Below are 22,260 nucleotides of genomic sequence, written 5' to 3'. Positions count from 1 at the left end.
GCCTTTTTAAAACAATAATGTCTTTAAATAAACTAAATTTAAATTAAACTTCGCAATCAAAATTGACAAAAAAAAGAAAAACATTATTCATCCGGCTATAATTGAAACTTTTGAATAATATATGAAGAAAATAGGAAACAAAAAATAAAAACTATTTTTAATCAAAACAATAGACGAACATTGAATGCACCGAGCATCCCAATAAGGTTTAATTTTTAATTTTTATTTTTGTTTACAACTAGAATACCTAATAAATACATAGTTAATCAGATGAGAACTTACAAAAACAAAATAAATTCTTTGAGTACGAGAAGGAATCTTAAATTTGCATTTATTTTCAATTTGTTTTTGAAATTTTTGTTTACTCTCCTTAACGCGGCATTATGCCAAATTATTTTTTAATTGTCTTAGACATTTATTTGACCAAACGTTTGTCACATATACTATAGATTGTGATTTCTAATTAAACGTAACAAATTGTTGTATTTCGCAATAATTAAATATTATTAGTTTCTTTTTTTTTGGAATACGTATAATTTCATGCTCGTATGTTTTGTTGGTTGAAATTCAATGTCAAAACAAATCAGTTTTGTATGTGTAGGTAGAATGTTTGCTTTAATTATGTTAATCAACAAAATGGTTTTGCCATCAGTGACGTTTCCTGAAGGATACCTCTACGCTTAGGGCCACCTTCAGTTTTGTTTTCAATTTTAAGCAAACATACATCAGGCGTGGTTATAAATGTAGAAGGAATTTCAATACCATTTTCCTGCTTAGTCAGCATCTAGATTGGTTGTTTACACTATTGAAGACCCTAGAATCTATTTTGTGAAAAGATTACAATTTGTTCTTGTATGTGTTAAGTCCAAAAATGTGTTGTAGGTTGACGGTCAAAGTTTCGTAGCATATTTAGATGAGATAACTTTTAATTGTTTCAGCAAGACCAAAATTGAGAAGAGTATAAACAAACTATACAAATACTTACGAACTCTGCAAACTTTAAGGAAAAAATACTTTATAAAATTGTGAAACTTAAACAAACAAAAATAATTATACAAAACTCAGAAGTATTTTCCACTATTTTGTCCTGAAAAAAAGGAAAGGAAATTTGGATAGGATTAGAAGGAGATACTGATGTACATTGGTTTTAAATGTATGCATATTGTTATGAGTTGGAAATATTGAGCCTAGTAAAACGTTCCACATTCGTGTAGTGCGGCTAAAGAAAGAATGTCTACGTCTGAAGTTGGGCTTAAGAGTTAACTGCTGACAATTCCTAGAGGTACGGTTAGTACAGTTAAATTGTTTTAGGGAGTGAATCAAATCAAATGGGGTGGCGCAACAGTCCGTTGTGAACCAGGGCCTAGTGACTTACAACTCTCAACCATTCCTGTGTGCGAGTACTGTTGTCAGGAATGGAGGGGACCTACAATTTTAGGCCGAATCCGAACGGCTAGTTTGAGAAAGCACTTTTTCATGACAAGAATTAATCTTGAAGGATTTGTCAATTCCTCGCAAGAGGTAGTACCCGCGAAAATTATTTTTTTTTTTTTTTTTTTTTTTTTTTTTTTAATTAAGGTGGCACAGGCAGGGATTGAACCCAAGACCTCTTGCATGACAGTCCAACGCACTAACCATCATGCCACGGGTACTATTAGGGAGTGAATACAACTGCCTATTTCACAAAAGCATTGTTTGTAAAAATATCGATTAAACAATGATAAGCGTGAGACCTTGCGGCGGTGTTCAAGAGTAGCAAATGTCTCAGTAATGGAACGAATGCTATTATTTTTGGATTTCTTTTAATTTCTAACCAAAAGACCCAAATACCTTATTGGGGCTACATCCAAAATGTATACTCGAGTTTCAGACGAATACAAGCTTTGTATTGTCAGCAGATCAAAGGGGTAAAAAGCTTCTTGCATTATCGAAGAAAGCCTAAACACTTAGCAGTATTTTTACAATGTCAAATATGTGATCACTCCACAATAGATGTTTTGTGATAAACATACCTAGAACTAATAGTTGTTTACTCTCCTTGATGCAAGTATCAGTCGTGGATAGTAGGTTTTGAGGTGGTAGACAGCATTGGATTGTTGAGCATTAAATTCTTCATGTTTTTGATTAATCATTTTGATTAATCTATTTGATATAATACATTTAATGACGTATTTTTTATATCGGAAACTTTAAAGCAACGGTGGCGCAATGTTTCATGCAGTTTCTTGTATCGATATTTTAATAAATGATGTTTTGTTTTCTGTAAAATTGGGCATTTCAGCCCTTCAAACTTGCATGGGCATCACAAAAAAAGATATTTTTTCTGTCGCACGTAAAAAATATAAAATTATTAATAATTAGTGATGTTTGTTCAAGTTATGTACTTAAAAACATTATCAATTAATATTAACAAAAAATTAGGTACTACATATCTGTCTATAAGTCAACCATTTTAACTTTTCCTATAAATTATATTTAAAACCTATCTTTTTGATATTAACTCCCCATAGAAATTTATTGTAATGGGTCCGATCTGTCAAATTGAAATTTTTGACATTTCTCGACGTTTCAAGGTCCCTATAGTCGAAATAAAAGATTTTTAATAAAGATGTCTGTGCGTGCGTGTGTACGTACATTCGTACGTCTGTACGTTCGCGACGTTTTTTCGTCGTCCATAGCTCAAGAACCAGAAGAGATATCGACTTCAAATAAATTTTGTTATACAAATAATAGTGCAGAAAGACTTTCTGCATCTCTCAAGAAAATTGCGTGGGTGATTTTTTTTACCATAGCAGTTTAAAAAAGGTGAACATTCAGGTTAATCCTAAATGTCTTACGAACCAATGACGCTAAAGACTTCAATTAAATTTTAAATTATATATTGTTACGTGGTACGAAACAAATGTATTTTTGGAAAAATATCTAATTAACGGTTTTTTATAAATACACCTACGAATGTAGAATTATTTTGTGTAACGAAAAATAACGTTTTTAGTATGTGGTAAAATTTGGAGAAAATTCGAATTGACAGTTTTCTTTAAAAAAAAATAAAAAAAACCTAAAAAATCATTAATCAAAGTTGGTAAAAATGGATTTTCCACTCAAATATCTTTTCAAAAATTTAAGATTATTTTTTCGAACTAATTTTACCTTATAAGAAATATTGTTTTAAACATTTGGATTTTTTTTTTAGATAAATTGAATTCACAGGTTTCTTACAAAAAATAAAAACCTTAAAAAAAACAACACTAAAACTTGGCATAAGTTTACTATTCAACTCAAATAGCTTTTCAAAAATTAAAAATATTGTCTTCAAACTTTTTTATTTCACTGAAAATATTGTTTTTGATATTCAGTTGTTTTTTTTTTTAATAAAAATCCAAAAGTCTTTTTTTCACAAAAAAATAAAATATACACGAAATAGTACACGAATTTGCCAAAAATTGATGTTCGGTTCTTGTTATCTCTCAAATTAATTTAATTCATCCAATTTATAAAAATTTAAGAAATGTTACTTAAACATTTGTTTTCAACTAAAAATCTTTTTAACAAAACTAGTTATTTATTACTATCAATATCAGTAGGTATACTCGTGGAATAAAGCAAATGTTAGAAGAGAAATTCTATAAAATTACTGTTACTGGACAGAACTTCAAAATTGAAAAGAGAAAAATGTTTGTTTTTTTAATTTAACGCAATAAACGCATTTAATTTCTCTAAAAATTAAAAACAAAGGAACTGAGGTGAAACTATAGAATATATTCTTATTTCAATTTTTAAAAGATTGAGAGCTTTTTTATTTAAAATTAATAGATATAAAACGTACATTATTTATTTAAATTAGCCATTATTTTAACGAAAGTGTCAATTATATTCCTGAAATGCATGTTTAAAAGTAAAATTCTTCAATTTATTAAGATCTTGGCGCGGAATTTTAATGAACCTACTATGAAGGCGAAGGGTTTATTTTACATTTACAAATTGCAAAATATTTAGTAATTTACTAAGCAGTCCAAAATTTCAAATCTTTACAAACTATATCAGCTTTTATAAAAAAAATCAATGTGCCTTTGTTTTTAATAGATTAATACTTAATATGTTCGTCAAACAAAAATAAGATAGAATTGAAGACGAGTAGCATGTTTTTAATACCTTTGATATTATTACAAAGATTTTAGTTAATTTCGACAGACAAATCTCGTTTTTGGTAAATATCGTTGAATTACTAACAAATATGTAGCTTAAATCTTTGCTTATACAACTAAACCGAATAAACTTTATGGCACATAAGACCACCATGCATTATATAAAATTTGATGAATTTGTGCGGCGCGATTGAAATAGGCCTGAATTTCCAATTTATATTGTGTTCTTGGTCCATACTCAGTTAAAAGTAGAATAAATAATAAATAAAAAATATAAAATATAACAGGGTGTATCCATTACGGCAATTCCCAAGACAATCTAAAAAATATTCTCCCCGGGGTGTTCATAACCCCTACGATAATCCTGGATCCACCATTAACTCAACCTCACTACCTACTTAAACCCTTTAGTTTGTCCAAGGAAAGGAAGTTACCCATGCATACCTCCCTGATTTTACGCGTAGTTTCTATTCAAAAAAATGTACGTAGGAGTAGGTATACAATTAGAAAAAAAGTGGTTATAAAACTTAAAACAGACAACATTTTTCTATTTAACGGTGTTTCCAAGCCTTAACGTACATCCCTACTTGATCCCCACCTATAACTGCAGAATAAATAACGTAGGTACTTATACGAAATTTCAATCTCGAGATTTAAAATTAAAAATTTAAATTTTCTCAAAAACAAACCCATACATTATTTGTTAATTTGGATTATTTTAATAAAGGGTGTCCCAAAATTAACGCAAGATTTGAATTAAATTAGTTATATTTTTATTGACTCGTAAAATACATAGGATAGGGTTATGTATGGAATAACACATCGGACAAATGGCCTGCACGGCTTTGCATGCACATGCGCACTCTTTTGTTGAAATTTTCCATGACCATTCTGCATAAATGTGGCTGAATTTCGTTGATGCAGCGTTGAATATCCTCCTTTAATGCACGGGTGGGCTTGTTGACATAGACTTGTGATTTCAAATAACCCCATAAAAAGAAGTCTAATGGTGTTAAATCACACGATCTAGGAGGCCAATTTTGATCACCGAAACAAGAGAGTACACGACCTGGAAATGTCTCATGTAGTAATTGAATTGTTTCACGGACTGTATGACATTGACATGTGGCACCGTCTTGTTGAAACCACATATTGGACACATCAATATCATCCAATTTTGGCAGAAAGAACTGTGCAATCATGTCGCGATATCGAGCACCAGTAACAGCCACTGCTTGACCAGCATCATTTTCAAAAAAATATGGCCCAATTATGCCTCCAGCCATCAAGATGAAAATGTGCTTCATCGCTTAGGATGATTTTGCTCAAAAAATCAGAGTCCATTTGTTGATGTTTAATAACCTATTCAACGAACTCTCTTCTCTGTCCATGGTCATTAGGCTTCAATTGTTGAGTTGATTGAATTTTGTAAGCATGAAGACACAGATCTTTGGTGAGTATACGCTGTAGAGAGGTTCTTGAAATTTGCAATTCTTGTCCACGACGTCGAATTGAGGTTCCTGGATTGTCAGCAACACTCTCACGCACTGCTTTGACATTCACATTTGAACGGCTTGTTTTCGGACGACCAGTGTGTTTGGCGTCTCCAAGGGATCCAATCTCCATGAATTTTTCAATTAATCTCTTCACAGTTGACGAAGTTAAAACACTATTCCGACCATATTTTGTATGAAATTTTCGAACTGCAGCCGCCAAGCTTTCACTATTTTTGAAATATTCTTTAATAATGAAGACACGTTGTTCTATCGTGTAACGCTATATTTTTAATAACCCTATACTGTTAGCTGTCAAATTGCTTTTTTTCAGGGTTGCCAACACTTCACTGCGCAAATTCAAATCTTGCGTTAATTTTGGGACACCCTATACAAACAAATATTTTTGAACTGCTCCAGAAGGGTACCCTTCACGAAGGCATTATTTTGTTTTTAAGTTTTCTCGAGAATACATCAATCGATTTCAATAATTTTTGTCTGCACAGCCTCTTATTCTGCCTCAATAATATTTGATGATCAAAAATGTTAGTACAGTCAAACTTCCCTATAGCAAATCTGCACGGGACCAAACAATTATGTCGTTATATAGACATTTTTCGTTTTTACTTTTATTTAAAGAAGTCAGTAATTTTAGTTTAGATAACATTCTTTCATTGCCAAAGGTTCGAAACACGTCAATAGTAATATATGTTATTTAGTCAATCGTATCAATTATCAGCAAACTTTTCTCAAAAGAAATGCTACTTCGAGACATTTTCAATTATATTCACTGAAGCCTGAACATAGAATGCTTGCATTTAAAATCTTGGGGAAATCACCTTATAAGGTTTTTTTTCTCAGAATGATGTTGTTTTTAACAAAACAAAACCGTATGAGATTTGGATTTCCCAGACAAAATTTGTTCGTTGCAGAGAAAAATTCGCTTTATGGAAATTCTGTATGAGGAGATCAAAACACACTTAAGAAGTAACCAAAAAGATGTGTACTCGAAATCAATTCGTAATAGAGAGATCTTCGTTAGGTAGAAGTTCGTTATAGGGAAGTTTGACTGTATTTTTGAATTAAAAAACAAAAAAATATGTTTTTTTTTCCGAAATTCGATATCTTGAAAATGGGTCATTACTTTTTTGCATACCAAAAATATTTTTTAATTAAAATTGAAAAATCCAATGGCATTTAAATTTTTGCAGACAACCTTTTTTATAGGTACATTTTTAAATCATAAAATACAGTAAATATGTTTAAACATACAGATGAGCAAGTTCGTGTTTACCACTCGTGCATTTTATTTTCAATAATAAAAATAAATAGAACACATGTAAACAAAATTCATAAGAACCAGTTGAGGACTTTTTGAGTTATCCTGTCCGCCAATTTAAAAAGCGGTTTTAAGAAAACTCGTCTAATGTTTTGAAAAACAGAATCTGTTTTTAATACTTTACTTCATAACGATTGTCTACCAAGAATTTAAAAACAAAAGATTCTCTGGGTGTCTGCTGATTTTGATCGATCATTCAGTACACCACAAGACTTTAAATTCGAAACTCAAGTATAGCGAATCTAGCACTTAGTTAGAGACTTCAATTGCGCTCAAGCGCTGAGTTGAGGTGGATCACTTAAAAACGTTTTTAATAGATGAATACTTATAATTTTATTTTGAAAATTTACTCGTATATTTTTGAAATGTTTATTTAAAAATTTATGATCAAATACTGATTTTTTATTACATTTATCGCCCCTTCAAGGCACTGGTTTAAATATGTGCAAAACTATTTTATCTAATTTTAATAAAGATTTTGTTAGGTTTTTGAAAAATCGAAAAATAATTTTTGTACGGTGTACTGAAGCCAAAGTGAAGAAACTGTTACAGTTTGTGCTTGGGAACAGAAAACCCTATAGATATTAAGTCTCCCTTCAGCTGTGCATTCTATTTTTCTATTCAATTAAATTAACACAAATTTATTTCAGAAATGATTCAGTGATTTACATTTTGAAATATTTGTTTGCAATATTAGAAATTTATTTAAGTACTACTCAGATTTCTCGTAAGGTTTATTAATAAACAACCTATTTAACGAATATTTAAATATAACGTATTATTCGTTCATCTTCCGTTAGCTGCATTTCTCAACGAACGATTCAAATGAATACAAAACTCACCAATTGCATATCAGTCAACAACGTAGCATACTTTTAGGCGTCGACTGAAGTAAAATGTACATTGATTAAAGCTTCTAACTTTAAACAAGAGTTCTAAACAAAAAAAACAACTTCATTTAGTTTAATTTTATAAAATAAGGCAAATATTTTTTCTGATTTCAATTGAAGAAAAGTTTTTTTTAAACCAAAAACCTTTACTTCAAAGATAAAAGGTAAATTTTGTACTCTTCCCTACAAGATCAATGACAGAAGTTAAAGTGTGTTGAAAAAGATTGGTATTTTCACCACACCCCTGGGCTGGGGTACTTAACGAAATACTCCATCAAAAGGAAATCACAATAATAGAAAATTTAAAAAAAGAAGAATTACACATAACACAACAACAACAACAACAACAAAAACAAGATAACATAAAATAACAATAAAAGAAAAGTTTAAAAAAAAGTGCCAATCAATATGTATACTCGAAACTCAACGACAATAAAGTCAGGCCGCACTGGTAATGGTACTGGTGGTGGTGCTGGTGGTAGCGGTAGTGGGGATAATACCGGCTACGTCATGGCTGGTGGAGCACCAAATTCCTTTCAACCAGTTGAAGGTGGACCGCGTGCGCGTACGGATCTAACGGCAAATATTGACCGTCATTTAATTCAAAATAATAATAATAATAGTAAAAATATAAATAGCGGCTTCGGCTTTAGCCAATTAAATCTCTACACAAAAGGCAATATCAATCAAATTAATACCCCAAATCTCGAACCACAAGGATATCAATATCAGTATCCTGTGCACGATCAACAGCAGCAGCAGCAGTTCTATCAACACCCGCAACAGAGCCAACAGCAGCAAAAGCAGAAACTATTTCAACAGGTGTGTCAGCCTGAAGAAAAGAAGAGTGCATGTGAGAGGGCGTATGTTTGATATAGAATATTTAAAAAAATCAAAAATTTCGAAAACGAGATCGGTTTTCTTTCTTTTTTTTTTAATCCCTTTACTGTGAACCGAGTAATATCGTGTTTGTTGTTGAAATTCCCAACCTTATCAGGTTCTTCCTTCCGCCCACACGTACCGCTTGTCAAATTTTGACACTGACAGTTTCTCACGAAGAAATTGAAAGAAAATAACAAAAAGAAGGGGGGCGAGGGAAGGAATCAACAAGTGTCATCCTACAGTAGTGACCCAAAAAACCAGACTCACTTTTCTTAGAAATTTGTTTTATTTTTATTATAAAGTTCTAATTATTGTTTCGTATGTTATGAATGCTTGTGTGAATGAGAGTGTGATATGAGTGAAATTAAAAAAAAGAATTAATTATTTTTCAATTTAAACTAAATCAAAATTTCTTCGTTATAATTAATTTAAAAAAAAAAATAGCAAACACTCAGCAGCGCCGGCAGCGTTGATTACTATCAACAACAACAGGACGAGAATTTTGACGAAGACATGGAAGCAGAACGTGATCTGGCCGAAGACGCCCAATGGAAGAAGATCCAACAGAATACATTCACTCGCTGGGCGAATGAACATCTAAAAACAATCGATCGTTCGATTGCTAGTCTCGAGACAGATCTATCCGATGGATTGCGTTTGATTGCCCTCATTGAAGTTCTATCCCAAAAACGCATGCCCAAGTATAATAAGAGGCCAACATTCCGTAGTCAGAAATTGGAGAATGTTTCCGTGGCGCTTAAGTTTCTCGAAGATGAAGGAATTAAAATTGTTAATATTGGTAAGTGAAACTTAGACTTAGATCATTTTGTTTCTTTAGTAAGTTGTTGATTCATTAAAAATGATTAATTTTGTCTTAATTTGCCTTGAAAACAAAAATGAGGGTAGGAGTTTAGGTAGTTGGAATTGTGAGATCATAATACTTACCATGCAGACTACCTTGTGATTGAGACTATATGATGACTACCTTGTGACTATGACTATATTAAATATGAATAATGGTGACGACGCACCCTCTCTTAGTGATGTTGAAGTAATATCATTACGTCATATTTAAGGTGTCTGTCTCATTAATTTGATTTCACTTTTATTCGAGGAATGCATCAAGTATGATAAAGTTATTTCGTCTGTTTTTTTATTTTGTTTTCGGAAACCTACTGTCACGTCTCGTTGAATACATAGATGATGAGTAATTTGAGACTTCATAGAAATAGGGTTGAATAATATTTTATTGATAAAGCTTATTATAGCAGCTGAGTCAGTTCGAATAAGATCTAATCATATATTTTTTTAAATTTTCATTAAAATGTTTGAACATTTTAGAAAACCGTGCACTTTGGGCAGGACAAAATTTTTATCGTATAAAGAAAATTTTAGTGTAATAAAAAACAATGTTAAACTCGGGTTTTCTAGATCTAAAAGCTGACTTTCAATCACGATCTTGAAGTTTTAAAAATGTTTTTGTGATATTATGAGAAATATGGATATGGGTTGAATTATTTTGTATATTTTTGGTGTTCCAATAAAACAAATGGTCTTCTCTTAAACCACATTATTATTAAAGAAAATGTTATCAGCAGTTTTCTCCCAAAATTCTGTTGAAAAAACATAATTGTGGTATTATGTTTTGTGGTTTTCTAATAATTCTGCAAAAATCACACTCATTCAACATTGCGTCTTATCATAAGAACGAAAAGTACTGATTTTTAAACTTGTTAATACAATATCTAGAATTAATTGCTGAGCAGATAAAAAAAGCACGTTTTCAGAGATATTTTTAAATTATTTTTTGAGTTACAGTCTAAGGGTGATAAATCACAAAATCTCGTTGGCTGATGTACGGGAAAAAAACACGGTCAGGAAACTTTTCTTGTAAAACAGACAAATGTTTACCATTTTTGTAGTGAACTTCAATAATTTCAATATTTAGCAATAGAAATATATATTATTAAATTATAAATTAAAAGTTGAATTTAATCAAACGAACTTCAACGACTGTTATAGTCTCTAAAACTTGGTTTATTGATAAATTTGATTTCGCTTTGAACTCATTTTTCTTAATCGATTTTTTAATCGAAAGAACCCTTATTAAAAAGATCTCAGTTTGAGGTAAAACTTCGATTTATTAGACTCTCAAAATTTGGGTGTCTAGGATATTAAAACTCGGGTTAGCAATGCTTTTATTTCTTCCAATAGCCTATTTTTTATATTTATTCCGGTTTGGATTAAATATAAGACCACAAGGGTAATATATGTGCAGTAATTGAATAATTTTTAGAATATGCATAAATATGGACGGCTTGGCAAGAAGTCTTAAATAGGCGTAAAAGGTTCTGCAAGAAACCCATTATTTAATATCATTAAACTTTTTACTTTTCGTGCGCTTTATTTAGTTTTAGTATTTATAACATCAAAGGGTTGGATGGACATTATACAGGGTAATCCATTTGCGGTTTCAAAAGTAAACGAAAATAATACATATAAGGTATTTTTGTTCATGATATTTCTTTATTATAAAGCTTGAACGTTGGCATTATGTGTAAAAAACTTAATCATTTAAATGACCATCACGCGAACTGTTGCAAGCATCGATTTTGTTAAGGTCATTTTGGACCACTTTTTTGACACATATGGTGCGGTACCTCAGACAAAAGTTGACGAATGTTGGCTTTTAAGTGTTCAAGAGTTGAAAGATTATCTGCATAAGCACGGTCTTTCACGTAGCCCCACGGAAAAAGTACAGCGGTGTCAAATCGCATGATCTTGGTGACCAGTTGAAATCGACATGACAAGAAATTACGTGGCCAGGAAATATCTCTAGCAATAAAGCCATATTCGCTCGAGTTGTGCGCCATGTGTGTGTGGGACCCCAGAACTCTAAATACTACAATTTTGTTTATTAACATACCCACCGAGTGAGAAATATGATTCGCCACTGAAAAAAAAATTGTTCGAATCAGCGTCCACCGCCTGTTGTTCAAGCAACCATTCGACGTATTTACGACGTTATGAATGGTCAAATGGCTTCAATTGTTGTTTAAGCTAGGCTTTATATGGATGAAGTAGTACCTTTAAATGCAAAATACGCCATAATGTGCCGTAAGACAGTCCTTATTCCTGAGAATGACGAGGAATCAACACTTTTGGGTCTTCGGTAAGGCTTTCATTTACAGCAGCGATATTTTCAATGTACGAGCAAAACAAAATCGGTAACTAATCCAGTCTCTTTAAATTTCTTCAAAATTTTGCCAATTGCTTGCGTAGTTGAACGATTATTTAAAACTATAATCTTCGTTCAAAGCACGATAAGTGGCTGTGGCAGAATCACCATTTTTGTAGTAGGGTTTAACTATTTCTCGTAATGTCAGACTTTCAACCATACAAATATTGGTTTAACAACCTAGTTTGACATATATCAAATTCCAGCCCTATACTTTCGAATCCGCAGAATGGATAACCTGTAACAAACATATTATCGTTTATAATGACCATGGCTATTGAATCTGCACAAATAGATAATAGCTTTTTAAATTATAACTAAATTTTTAGCAATATTGTTTCATTTTTCATCTCGTCAATTATCTTTTTGCTGAATCTACTGAACACACAATTTCTTAAAACTTTCAATATAATACTTTCTATCAATTATATTGCAAGCATCATATATTGCAAGCACGATATCTAATTAAACACGAAAACACAATTTTTATTTCGAAAAAGTGAGAATATCAAAACCAAATCCTAGATCAAAAAAAAAAACAAATATTTTTAATGTTTTTTTGTAAAATGTCAGAAGTTTGAGTCAGAACCAGCTACGGGCTCCTACAAAAATAGCTAAAAGCACATTAGAACGCAGTTCGATTTAACCGCGATTTAAAATTCCTAGAACTCCAAAATGATTTTAAACCAAGTTCTTTAGATACGATTAGAAGTGAAGAAATGCTTTAGTTCTAAATATTTGTAAAATGGCGTTGCAAAAAGATAAACCGAGAATTTCTTGATCAAGTTTTGATATTATTTTATAACTTCGGCAAGAAATTGGTCATAAGTGTGATGTTTTGATAAAACCTGTTTAGAAAGTGTTATTTGAACCGACAAACGTTCAGATTTGCAGACTATGAAAATCTTGAGATTCTTCTTCTCCTTTTTTATGAATTATTTTTGTTTTTTAACAAAAGAAGGTGCTATACATTTTTTTAAAAATGTTAGTTTATAAAAGCACCAGTTTATTAATTGGTGTATTTGACCCATTTATTATTTTTTTGGCTAAAAATCAACGTTTTTAAATTTTTTATTTATTTTGTTTCTTGCCATTTGACAAATACTTATACTAGAAATTTATTTGATAAAAACGTGAAATTAAAAAATATATTCTACGAGAAAAAATAGAAACCCAACCACTATTGTTCCTTAACCTAAAAGCGAAAGATTAGGATTCAAAAAAAAAAAAAAAAAACTACGATAGTGTCATTGACTCAAACCAGATGAACATTTAACTAGGTTTAAGATTTCACAGCACCTAGAGAAAAATCAAAATCACCTACGATACGAATAACAACATTGATTGAAAACAACACGATTTTATATTTATTGACAATATTATGTATTTGTACGTACAAATTTGTTTTTGAAAATAAGGTCAACGTCATTCTTGGAATTTTATCAGTTCTTTAAAATTAATGAAAGCATTCATAAACACATAAATCAACATAGAAAATAAATAATGTTCTGATAAGAGTTTTACATTATTTTACGGTAGTACTTACATAGGTATTGATAAAACAATCATGTGTATATATGTTTGAATATACGGTACGTACCTATACGATTCTGATATTGAAAAAAATGAATGAATAATTACAGAATATTAAATACTTATCAGTCACTTACATTCTGTAATCAGGATTTATAAATAAATCAAAACAACCTTAAAATAAGTAAAAATAAGCCCTCATTTATTCAAAGTCAGTTGGAGGCAAACCATTTGTATTTGAAAAAAAAAATATTCAAATTTTCCTTAAGAATGAAATAATATGTTTTACTATACAACTATTAACTTTATTTTGTTGCACATTTTGTTCGTTCAAACAATATTAATTTTTGCTTATCCCTTAAGAAGATGGCTACGGGTCTACTCGCACCGAATTTCTAGATCTTCTGCCATAAATATGGGTCGTTCTTTAAACTTGTACTCTAAGTTAAAAAGCTGGTTGTACGAGGTGAAGACGATACCGAGACAAGACTGACATTTGTCGATTTTGAGACTATCAAAAGTCTAGTCGGATCTTGTTTCTCACAGCCTTATTATGAGTATCAATTTGATATTCAATAATTTCTATCAATTATTTTGATAAGTTGGTATAATGGGTATCAGCTGTTAATTTTAGAAAGATTGTGAATATTGGTAAATATTTATTGTGAATGTGTTTTATTAACTTCAAATTGACAATTTAAACATTTCTCGACGTTTCAAGGTGCCAAGAGTCGTAATAAAAGATTTTTGGAAAGATGTCTGTGCGTGCGTGTGTACGTACGTCTGTACGTTCTCGACGTTTTTTCGTCGTTCATAGCTCAAGAAGGAGAAAAGATATCGACATCAAATCAATGTTGTTATACACATAATATGGCAGAAAGATACAGAAAGGGCGTGAGTGGTTTGTTTTAAGATAGCAGTTTAAAAAAAGGTGAACATTTTGGTTAACCCTAAATATATCATGAACCAAAACGGTTTTTTTTTATAAATCAAAATAACTGATAAGATTTTTAGAAAAAATTAATTGACAGTTTTTTTTTATAAAAAACATTACTAAAAACATCATAGTTGGCAAAAATTGATTTTCAACATTTTGAGAAGAATAAAATTGACAGTTTTTTTTATAAAAGAAAAACAAAAACCTTAACAAAGTAATTTATAAAAGTTGGTAAAAAATTATTTTCCACTTAAATACTTTTCCAAACTTTGAGATACTGGCTTTAAACTACTTTTATTTTTTTAAAAAACATTGTTGTCAACATTCAGTCAAATTTTGAGAAAAATCGTATTGACAGTTTTTTTTACAAAAAATAAAAACTTAACAAAAAAACAATACGAAAACTTGGAAAAAATTTACTTTCGACTCAAATAGCTTTTGAAAAATTAAAAATATTGTCTTCAAACTTTTTTTATTTCACAGAAAATATTGTTTTCGATGTAGTTTTTTTTTTTAATAAAAATCCAACAGTGGGTTTTTTCATAAAAAAATTAAATCTACAAGAAATAGTACGCGAATTTTGTAAAAATGATGTTTGGTTCTTGATATCTCTGAAATTAATTTCATTCATCCAATTTGTAAGAATTTAAGAAATTCTACTTAAAAATTTGGTAAAAATTTGTTTTCGACTAAAAATCTATTTAACTAAACTAGATTTTCAAGCTAAACTATTTCTTTATATGAATAATATTGTAGGTTATATTAAATTTGTTTAAGAATAATTCAACTGAGAACTTTTTAAACAAAACACGAAAATCTTCAAACTTTTAAGCAAGGCAAATCGACAGACGGGATAGGAAGTTATCAGTGTGGGTCGCTCCCTTTTTTGACGCTTCACTTGTGAAGTATTTGTTGTGTTTTTGGAAACTAAAGACAAAATTTTGTATGTGAAAATGTGAGACGCTCTTACAAAAAATTACACAATAAATATAAAACCTAATAAGATTCGATCACAAATGTCAATAGTTGATAAATCATAATACCAACTCATTGAATTTGTTGATATCTATCAAGAATCTTGTTCATAGCTACGATAGGGTTGTCAGTCGGACCTTATCCGAAAATTTGGGTAATTTTTCTTTCGAAAGTTGAGAATACATTTGAAACCTGTATTCCACAAGTTGGTATTTACAGGCGCGCCATCCATAAATAAATCTTTGCAGCATTACAATGATGCAGCAGCAGTTAAATCTACCAAAATGGCGTCTTTATAAACCAAAAATCTGTTTCATTTTCGATAAAATGTCGTATTTTTTTATTACCAGTCAGTCAGTCAATTTTCATTCAAAACTTAGTCTTTGCAATGTCAGCAAAACTAAAAAGTCTCATTTCGAGAATAACTTGATTTGTTCATACAAAAATGCAATGCTTTGCTTTTCATCGATTTCAGTACTTGATTGCAAACATTTTAAGAAGTGAGCCTTTTACAGAAGTTTTGGCAATACTTAATGATGTTTTAAGAATTTTGTCAACAATTTCGGAAATGCAGTAATGATGTCCAAAATTCTCTAACATATTCTTTCGGGAAATTTCCTAATGTAGTCAATACATCAATATGTTAAAAGATGTCAGCTTTGGAATAGTGTTTCATGAATCTTCGGATAGATTGGAATCGGATTTCAGTATTAACTTGGACTGAATCACGTGCTCGTTCAAAAGCATAAATCCCCTTTTTTTGCTTCAAATGATTCGTATGTACTTACGTAGGTTGCATTGCGGAACGGTGACAAAGAATTTGATATAGTCCCTTCAAATGACGCTATCCCATGTTGTAATCCAAAATACTTCAATTTGTTCAAGAATCTGCATATCTGGCCCCAATTAGCATTATAGGCCACAACATCTTGAGCTTGCACTAAATCTTCGGAACGATTATCTTCTGAATGTTGGACATAAAGCTCACGTAATTGACCATTTTGGCATTTGGTACAAACTTGATCTTATGTTCGGTAAGCCAAGATACCAATTCTGTGTTCATATTCGATGGAGCCATAACTTTATTTGTAATTCTTCTTTAGCTGTCCCACCTTTGAAGTTTTTGACTTGTATTTTCTGTCTATAGGTTTTATTTTAAAAAATTACAGATCGTATTAAATAAATAAAAATAAATCAACAAAACTAAAAAGACAAATACACTAAAAAAATCATTTTTTACTTTAAATTAAGTATCATTTCACTTCTGAACAATTATTTAACATGATAGTTAAAAATTCAGAATGACTGCCATCATTTCAATTGTTTAATTAGTTAAACAAAAATTTAATTCAAGAAATTATTTGGTGAAATTCTTTTGAAAAAAAGCAGACCTCTTTGAATGTTACAATCTTAAAACTTGTGTTTGTTGTGTTTAACTAAGTTTCACAGAAAAACCGTGTTAAAGAATTGATCTACAAATTTTAATTGGTTTCATTCTTTAATTTACATAAATGAATATATTTTATTAAATAAATATGTGTTCAGAGTCAAGTTTAGGAAAATATTTATATTATTTCTTTTTCAATAAGAACAGCTTGTCTCGCCTTCTAGGTGTTGGCAAACCTACTTGACAATAGATTATGTCCATTTTTTTTAGAAATCCAGAAGCCTTCCGGACTTTTCCAAAAATATTCATTTGGGGGAAAAATAACAGACTGAATTCCGAAAAGAGAGACATTTTCTTCTCGATTTCAAACTAAATACACTAAGAAAGTTTATATTTCTTAGATTTGTAAGAATTTTCTTAAAGGTTTTATCAGAAGATTAAAATAATAACAGGAGACATTTATTTCTTTTTGGAATCTCAAACATTCTTTTCTCAAAAGTTTTACAGTAACAACGAGACAATTGCATAAGAAACTTGGTCTACCTATGTTTCTGAAAGTACGTAGTTCTCTAAAATCTTAGGAACTTGTCAATTTATACGTCAAATCTAACAGCTGTCATTTTGTATACTGTAAAGATTTTGGAATACCAAATAAAAACTACATAAGCAGTTTCGGATCTTGATCATTCAAAAAAGAAAAGTTAAGGTTTGGCGGAATCAATTCGAAAAGTATCACGATTTAAGCTCTACTTCGGCATTGACTTAAACCGATTTTTAATAATACTGCTTGTAATCTTAGCATCTGGAGCTGTTCAATTCTTTGACGTTAGGCAAAAAGGACTTAAGTTTGAAAATTGATCACACACTTTGATAAACTTTAGAAGTTAATATCATAATAAATATGAATTTGTCTGTCTTATTGTCTAAAGACTGAATTAATACGATATTTAGCGCACTCTAGACTCTAGTGGTTAGTATTCAAAGAAGAAGACAAAAGAAGGCCGTTACACCAAATCAAAACCTAAAATTATATTTTGATTTCCTTTTTACCTTATGCCAAAGCATCGGTCTCTTTAAATCGTCCAATTTTTCTCTTTAAAGTCGAATAAGTTTAATTAATATATTCCGAACTATATGTACTTAAAGTATCTAAAATACCTTTTACTTGTATTTCAAATGCATTCCTATGTAAGATTCAAGCTTAAAAGAATTTTCATGTAGCCAATTTCTAAAACCTTAAGAAAGTTGTTCGACGTGTGCCGTTCTAACTACTATCCATGTAATGTTTCATTTTGCAATAACAAAAAAAAAGAACTAACGATAAAATTTTACAATTTAAAAAACCAGATGATGCAAAACAATTAAATGTCATTTAACAGTTCCGTTCACTTATACAGTTTATTCTTTATACCTCACCCCTATATAATAGCTGCTGGCTCTATAGCTCTAACTATCAAAACCATGTCCTAACCAAAAGCAACCTTCCATTCTATGCGTTGCGTAGATATTTAAAGAAGTTCATTAAATTGTTAACCGGTTGTCATGTGTGTGTCTTGATCGTAGAAAAGATGTTACCTACCATCTTATACCAACTTTATCTACGACTTGCCAACATCATCATCGTCATCGGAAGCATCTCTATAAGATTTTAAAGTAACATTATTTATCAGCCTTAGCAGCAGCTCGTGTTTCAAAAGAAACTATCTCCATATGTCCATAGCTCCAACTCGCATCAGCTCCCAGTACCAGCTAACCAAACAACAACTATAGCACCGGCTTTTTGATTGCTTTTGATGGAAACGGGTTCATACAAGATACCTAACTTCATTGTTAAGAAGTAAAGTATACACTTCTTGGATCATACTGATCGTCATTGGCTTGGCCTGTGTTCTTCTGCTCCGTCGTCGATGTTCCGGTATGATCGCCCGTCGTTCGTCGTCCGTCGGTCGTCCGTTGTCGACGTTCGTAGTGGTCGTGGCACTTTGGAATTTTCGTCATTAAGTCTTGTTTTCTGTATTATCTTCTTGGCACTCGTTGCTTGATGCTGATGCTTTCTGTTTGCGTCTTGAAATTTAACCTTAAACTTGAATACCTACTTGGATTTCTTTCACCGATTCTCTAATTGTTGGTGTCAAATACAACACAGTAATTAGTGTTGCCATTTAGTTTTTTTTTTTAAATAGGTTTATTTTTGTTTCAATATTGTGTTGCCAATTTTTGCAACTGCCTTTTTCTTATCAACATGTTTATAAATTCAACAGAACTAGAAAAAGGGTTGTTAAAATTAAAACAATATTTAACAAATATTTCGAAATTGAATGAATTTCCTAGTTTTTTGGTAAGGTGGCAGCTCCGGCTTCGAAAACACTGATGCAAATAATTTGTATTGTTAGCAAAAGTCAAAGATGGAAAAGTATAATTTGTCTTTACGTTTTTAATACGAATTAACCACTTTTCTTAATTTTAAATTTCCTTAGTTGTTAATTGTTGATTGAAGTTGTAATAATTGCCAAGGCCATATAATTTTCTTCTATTTTAAAACTTCCACTCAAAGGTATGTCTTTGTTAGCTTCGAACAAATTTTAAATCTAAAAAAGTTCATTAACCTTTTTCAAATTATTTATCCAGTCTAAGACTAATGGAGAACCTATTCGTTTTTCTTAATTTAAAATCAAAGGTTATACCTTTTTTTTTCTATATAATTATAATCCATCGAATTCAGATCATTAATATCAAAATAATTTGCATATTTTTTGTTGTTGGTTTTATTTGAATAAAATATTGAAAATCTTAACTTTTTATCTTTAAGGATAGACGTGTGTTGTGTGTTGTAGAAGCATCACACTAAGAACACTTTGGTATTGAACCAGTTTATTTCTTTGATAGTGATTTACTTCTTTAGAACTCGTGATCGTGATGGTGGCATATTGTTATTATATTTAAATGTGTCATTTTTAATTTGTAGTCTTTAGTCGTGATTAGTTAAATAAAATTATAGAACTTGGGTTTAATAGGAATTTAAAAGACAAAAGATTAGATATTATTGACAATTTGAATAATCAAGTTCATAGACAGACGAAGAAGATATCTTACAATAATTTTGTTTTAAGATTTGCCGATCGTCGAGGAATAAATGCAGGCTTTACATAGATTTTTACAAAAGATCCTTTAGCCTTTAAAAAGAGTGCTTTGAGCAATATATTAGCAGGTACATTACATCGATTTAAAACAAAATTAAGTCTGGTTTGTATGACTGATTAAAATATATCTAGTTCATTGCCCTTCTCAATGTTTAGAAAGATATAATATGTAAATAAAATCGAGCACTGTTTATCAATTTTATTTAAACAATTAACATAATGTGCTGCTTATATTTATATAGGTACGTACAGGAAGTCTTAGACCAACTAATTGTGTCTTCTCGTACCCACAATTTGCAGCCCAATGTTAAACGATTTTTTAAATTTCGGAACTTGTAAGTTTTATAAAAATATATGCAGGTACTTGAGAAAGATCGTCTTTATTTGAATTGATTTCTTGTTAAGATAAGTTTAAATTTGAATGTTGATTTTCAATGTTTCCGTTTAAAAATAATTAAATTTGGTGGCACAACAGTCCGTTGAGAACTTAGGGCCTAGTTCACAATAATTACACAAATTGGTCAATAAATTAACTCAACTTAGTGACTTACAACTCTCAACCATTCCTGTGTGCGAATAATGCTGGCAGGGTTGGAAGGAACCTACAGTTTTAAGCTGAATACAAACAACTAATTTGAGAAAGCACTTTTCATGATAAGTGAGAAAGAGATGGATAGCAATTCGACTTCTTACGAATTCAATGCGCTGTCCGACTCTATCTAGGGAATGGTATCATATTTTCCGCGCAGTGAGATCGTTGTTACGGGGGATTTCAATGTACACAATTCTTTGTGGCTGCGCTATTCTGGTCAGACAACATCCGAAGGAAGGTATGTCGAGATTTTTGCTGAGTTAAACCACCTGACTCAGTTAGTTGACGAGCCAACTCGGATTCCTGACGTTGCAGGTCAATCCGCCAACACTCTAGACTTGTTTCTTACTTCTGATCCTAATAAATATACTGTCAATGTATTATCGCCTCTAGGCTTATCAGACCATTGTGTCATATCTGCACATTTCTCATGCCAAAAAAACCCAGTTAAAGTTAAAACATCTACGAGAACCGTTTGGCAAAAAGCCACCTGGGGCGGTCTCAATGAATTCTTCAGGAACTTTAACTGGTCACTATCAAAAAAAAAAATCAAATGGGGTGGCGCAACAGTCCGTTGTGAACCAGGGCCTAGTGACTTACAACTCTCAACCATTCCTGTGTGCGAGTACTGTTGTCAGGAATGGAAGGGATCTACAATTTTTAGGCCGAATCCGAACGGCTAGTTTGAGAAAGCACTTTTTCATGACAAGAATTACTCTTGAAAGATTTGTCAATTCCTCGCAAGAGGCAGTACCCGCGAAAATTAATTTTTTTTAAATTAAGGTGGCACAGGCAGGGATTGAACCAAAGACCCCTTGCATGACAGTCCAACGCACTAACCATCATGCCACGGGTACTGACAACTGGTCACTATGCTTCCTCGATATTGACGTGTACTACAGTGCAGAGATGATTACAAACTTGAATCTTTGTGGAATGAGAAATTTTATCCCCAATAGGGTAAAATCTATCGAACCCAAAAAAAATTATAGTTTGATTCGAGCTGTAAAGAGGTTATTAGCAACAAAATTTAAGTTTCCGGAATTACAAAGACAAACCAACTGAGGAAAACTGGAATAAGTTCAAACAATCTAGAAAGACCTGTAACGGACATATACGACGCACTAAATTTTTGCATGATCAGAAATTACGGCAAAAAATACTACATAGTCCCATCGTCAGTTCCTACGCTCCTTTCCAATGACACTCCCTACTTTAGCTCGATTGGTAAAGCCAATTTGGTTGCAGCACAGTTTGCTGTTAATTCGATTCTGCCAATGAGTGACATGAATCCGCCTTTACTTGAAAGCGTAAACGGTTCTATGGGAAGAATCTTCTTTCGCACTCGTTCAGTTACTAGAGTACTTAAAAATCTTGACATTCACAAATCCGCTGGCCTGGATAGTATCCCCGCTGTTGTTCTGAAGAGGTGTTCTTCAATGCTGGCAAAACCACTGCGTAAGCTTTTCCATCTGTCCTATTCTACAAGTCTCTTTCCGAGTGGATGGAAAACTGCATTTGTCCAGCCTGTCCCTAAAAAAGGCGAATCCTCCTCACCATCTAACTATCGTCCAATTGCAATTCTTTCTAAGGTCATAGAAACGCTGATTAATTATCAGCTCAAGAAATGTCTTGGAAACGGAAGCTTCTTAATGACCGGCAGTATGGCTTTCGTTTTACAATAGATCCACTGGTGATCTCATGGTTCA

The 22,260-nt window shown here is 31.4% G+C and overlaps 1 protein-coding gene across 5 annotated transcripts in view; it reads left to right on the top strand.

The window, feature by feature from the left end:
* LOC129942109 (filamin-A) overlaps positions 1-22,260 on the top strand; it is a 126,825-nt gene that overhangs the window by 4,443 nt on the left and 100,122 nt on the right. For 2 of the 5 annotated variants that reach the window (XM_056050910.1, XM_056050908.1), the window contains exons 1-2: positions 8,230-8,689; positions 9,194-9,548. In XM_056050910.1, coding sequence (XP_055906885.1) covers positions 8,276-8,689; positions 9,194-9,548 — 769 coding nt within the window. In that variant the 5' untranslated portion in view covers positions 8,230-8,275. Of the gene's footprint in view, positions 1-8,229; positions 8,690-9,193; positions 9,549-22,260 lie in introns of those variants that run through there. The other 3 variants (XM_056050913.1, XM_056050912.1, XM_056050911.1) reach the window with 2 other exon arrangements.

The sequence above is a fragment of the Eupeodes corollae genome, chromosome 1 (assembly GCF_945859685.1).
Source record: "Eupeodes corollae chromosome 1, idEupCoro1.1, whole genome shotgun sequence".
Taxonomy (NCBI): Eukaryota; Metazoa; Arthropoda; class Insecta; order Diptera; family Syrphidae; genus Eupeodes; species Eupeodes corollae.
The sequence above is the reverse complement of the archived record's forward strand: the minus strand, read 5'-3'. Positions and strand labels throughout refer to the sequence as shown.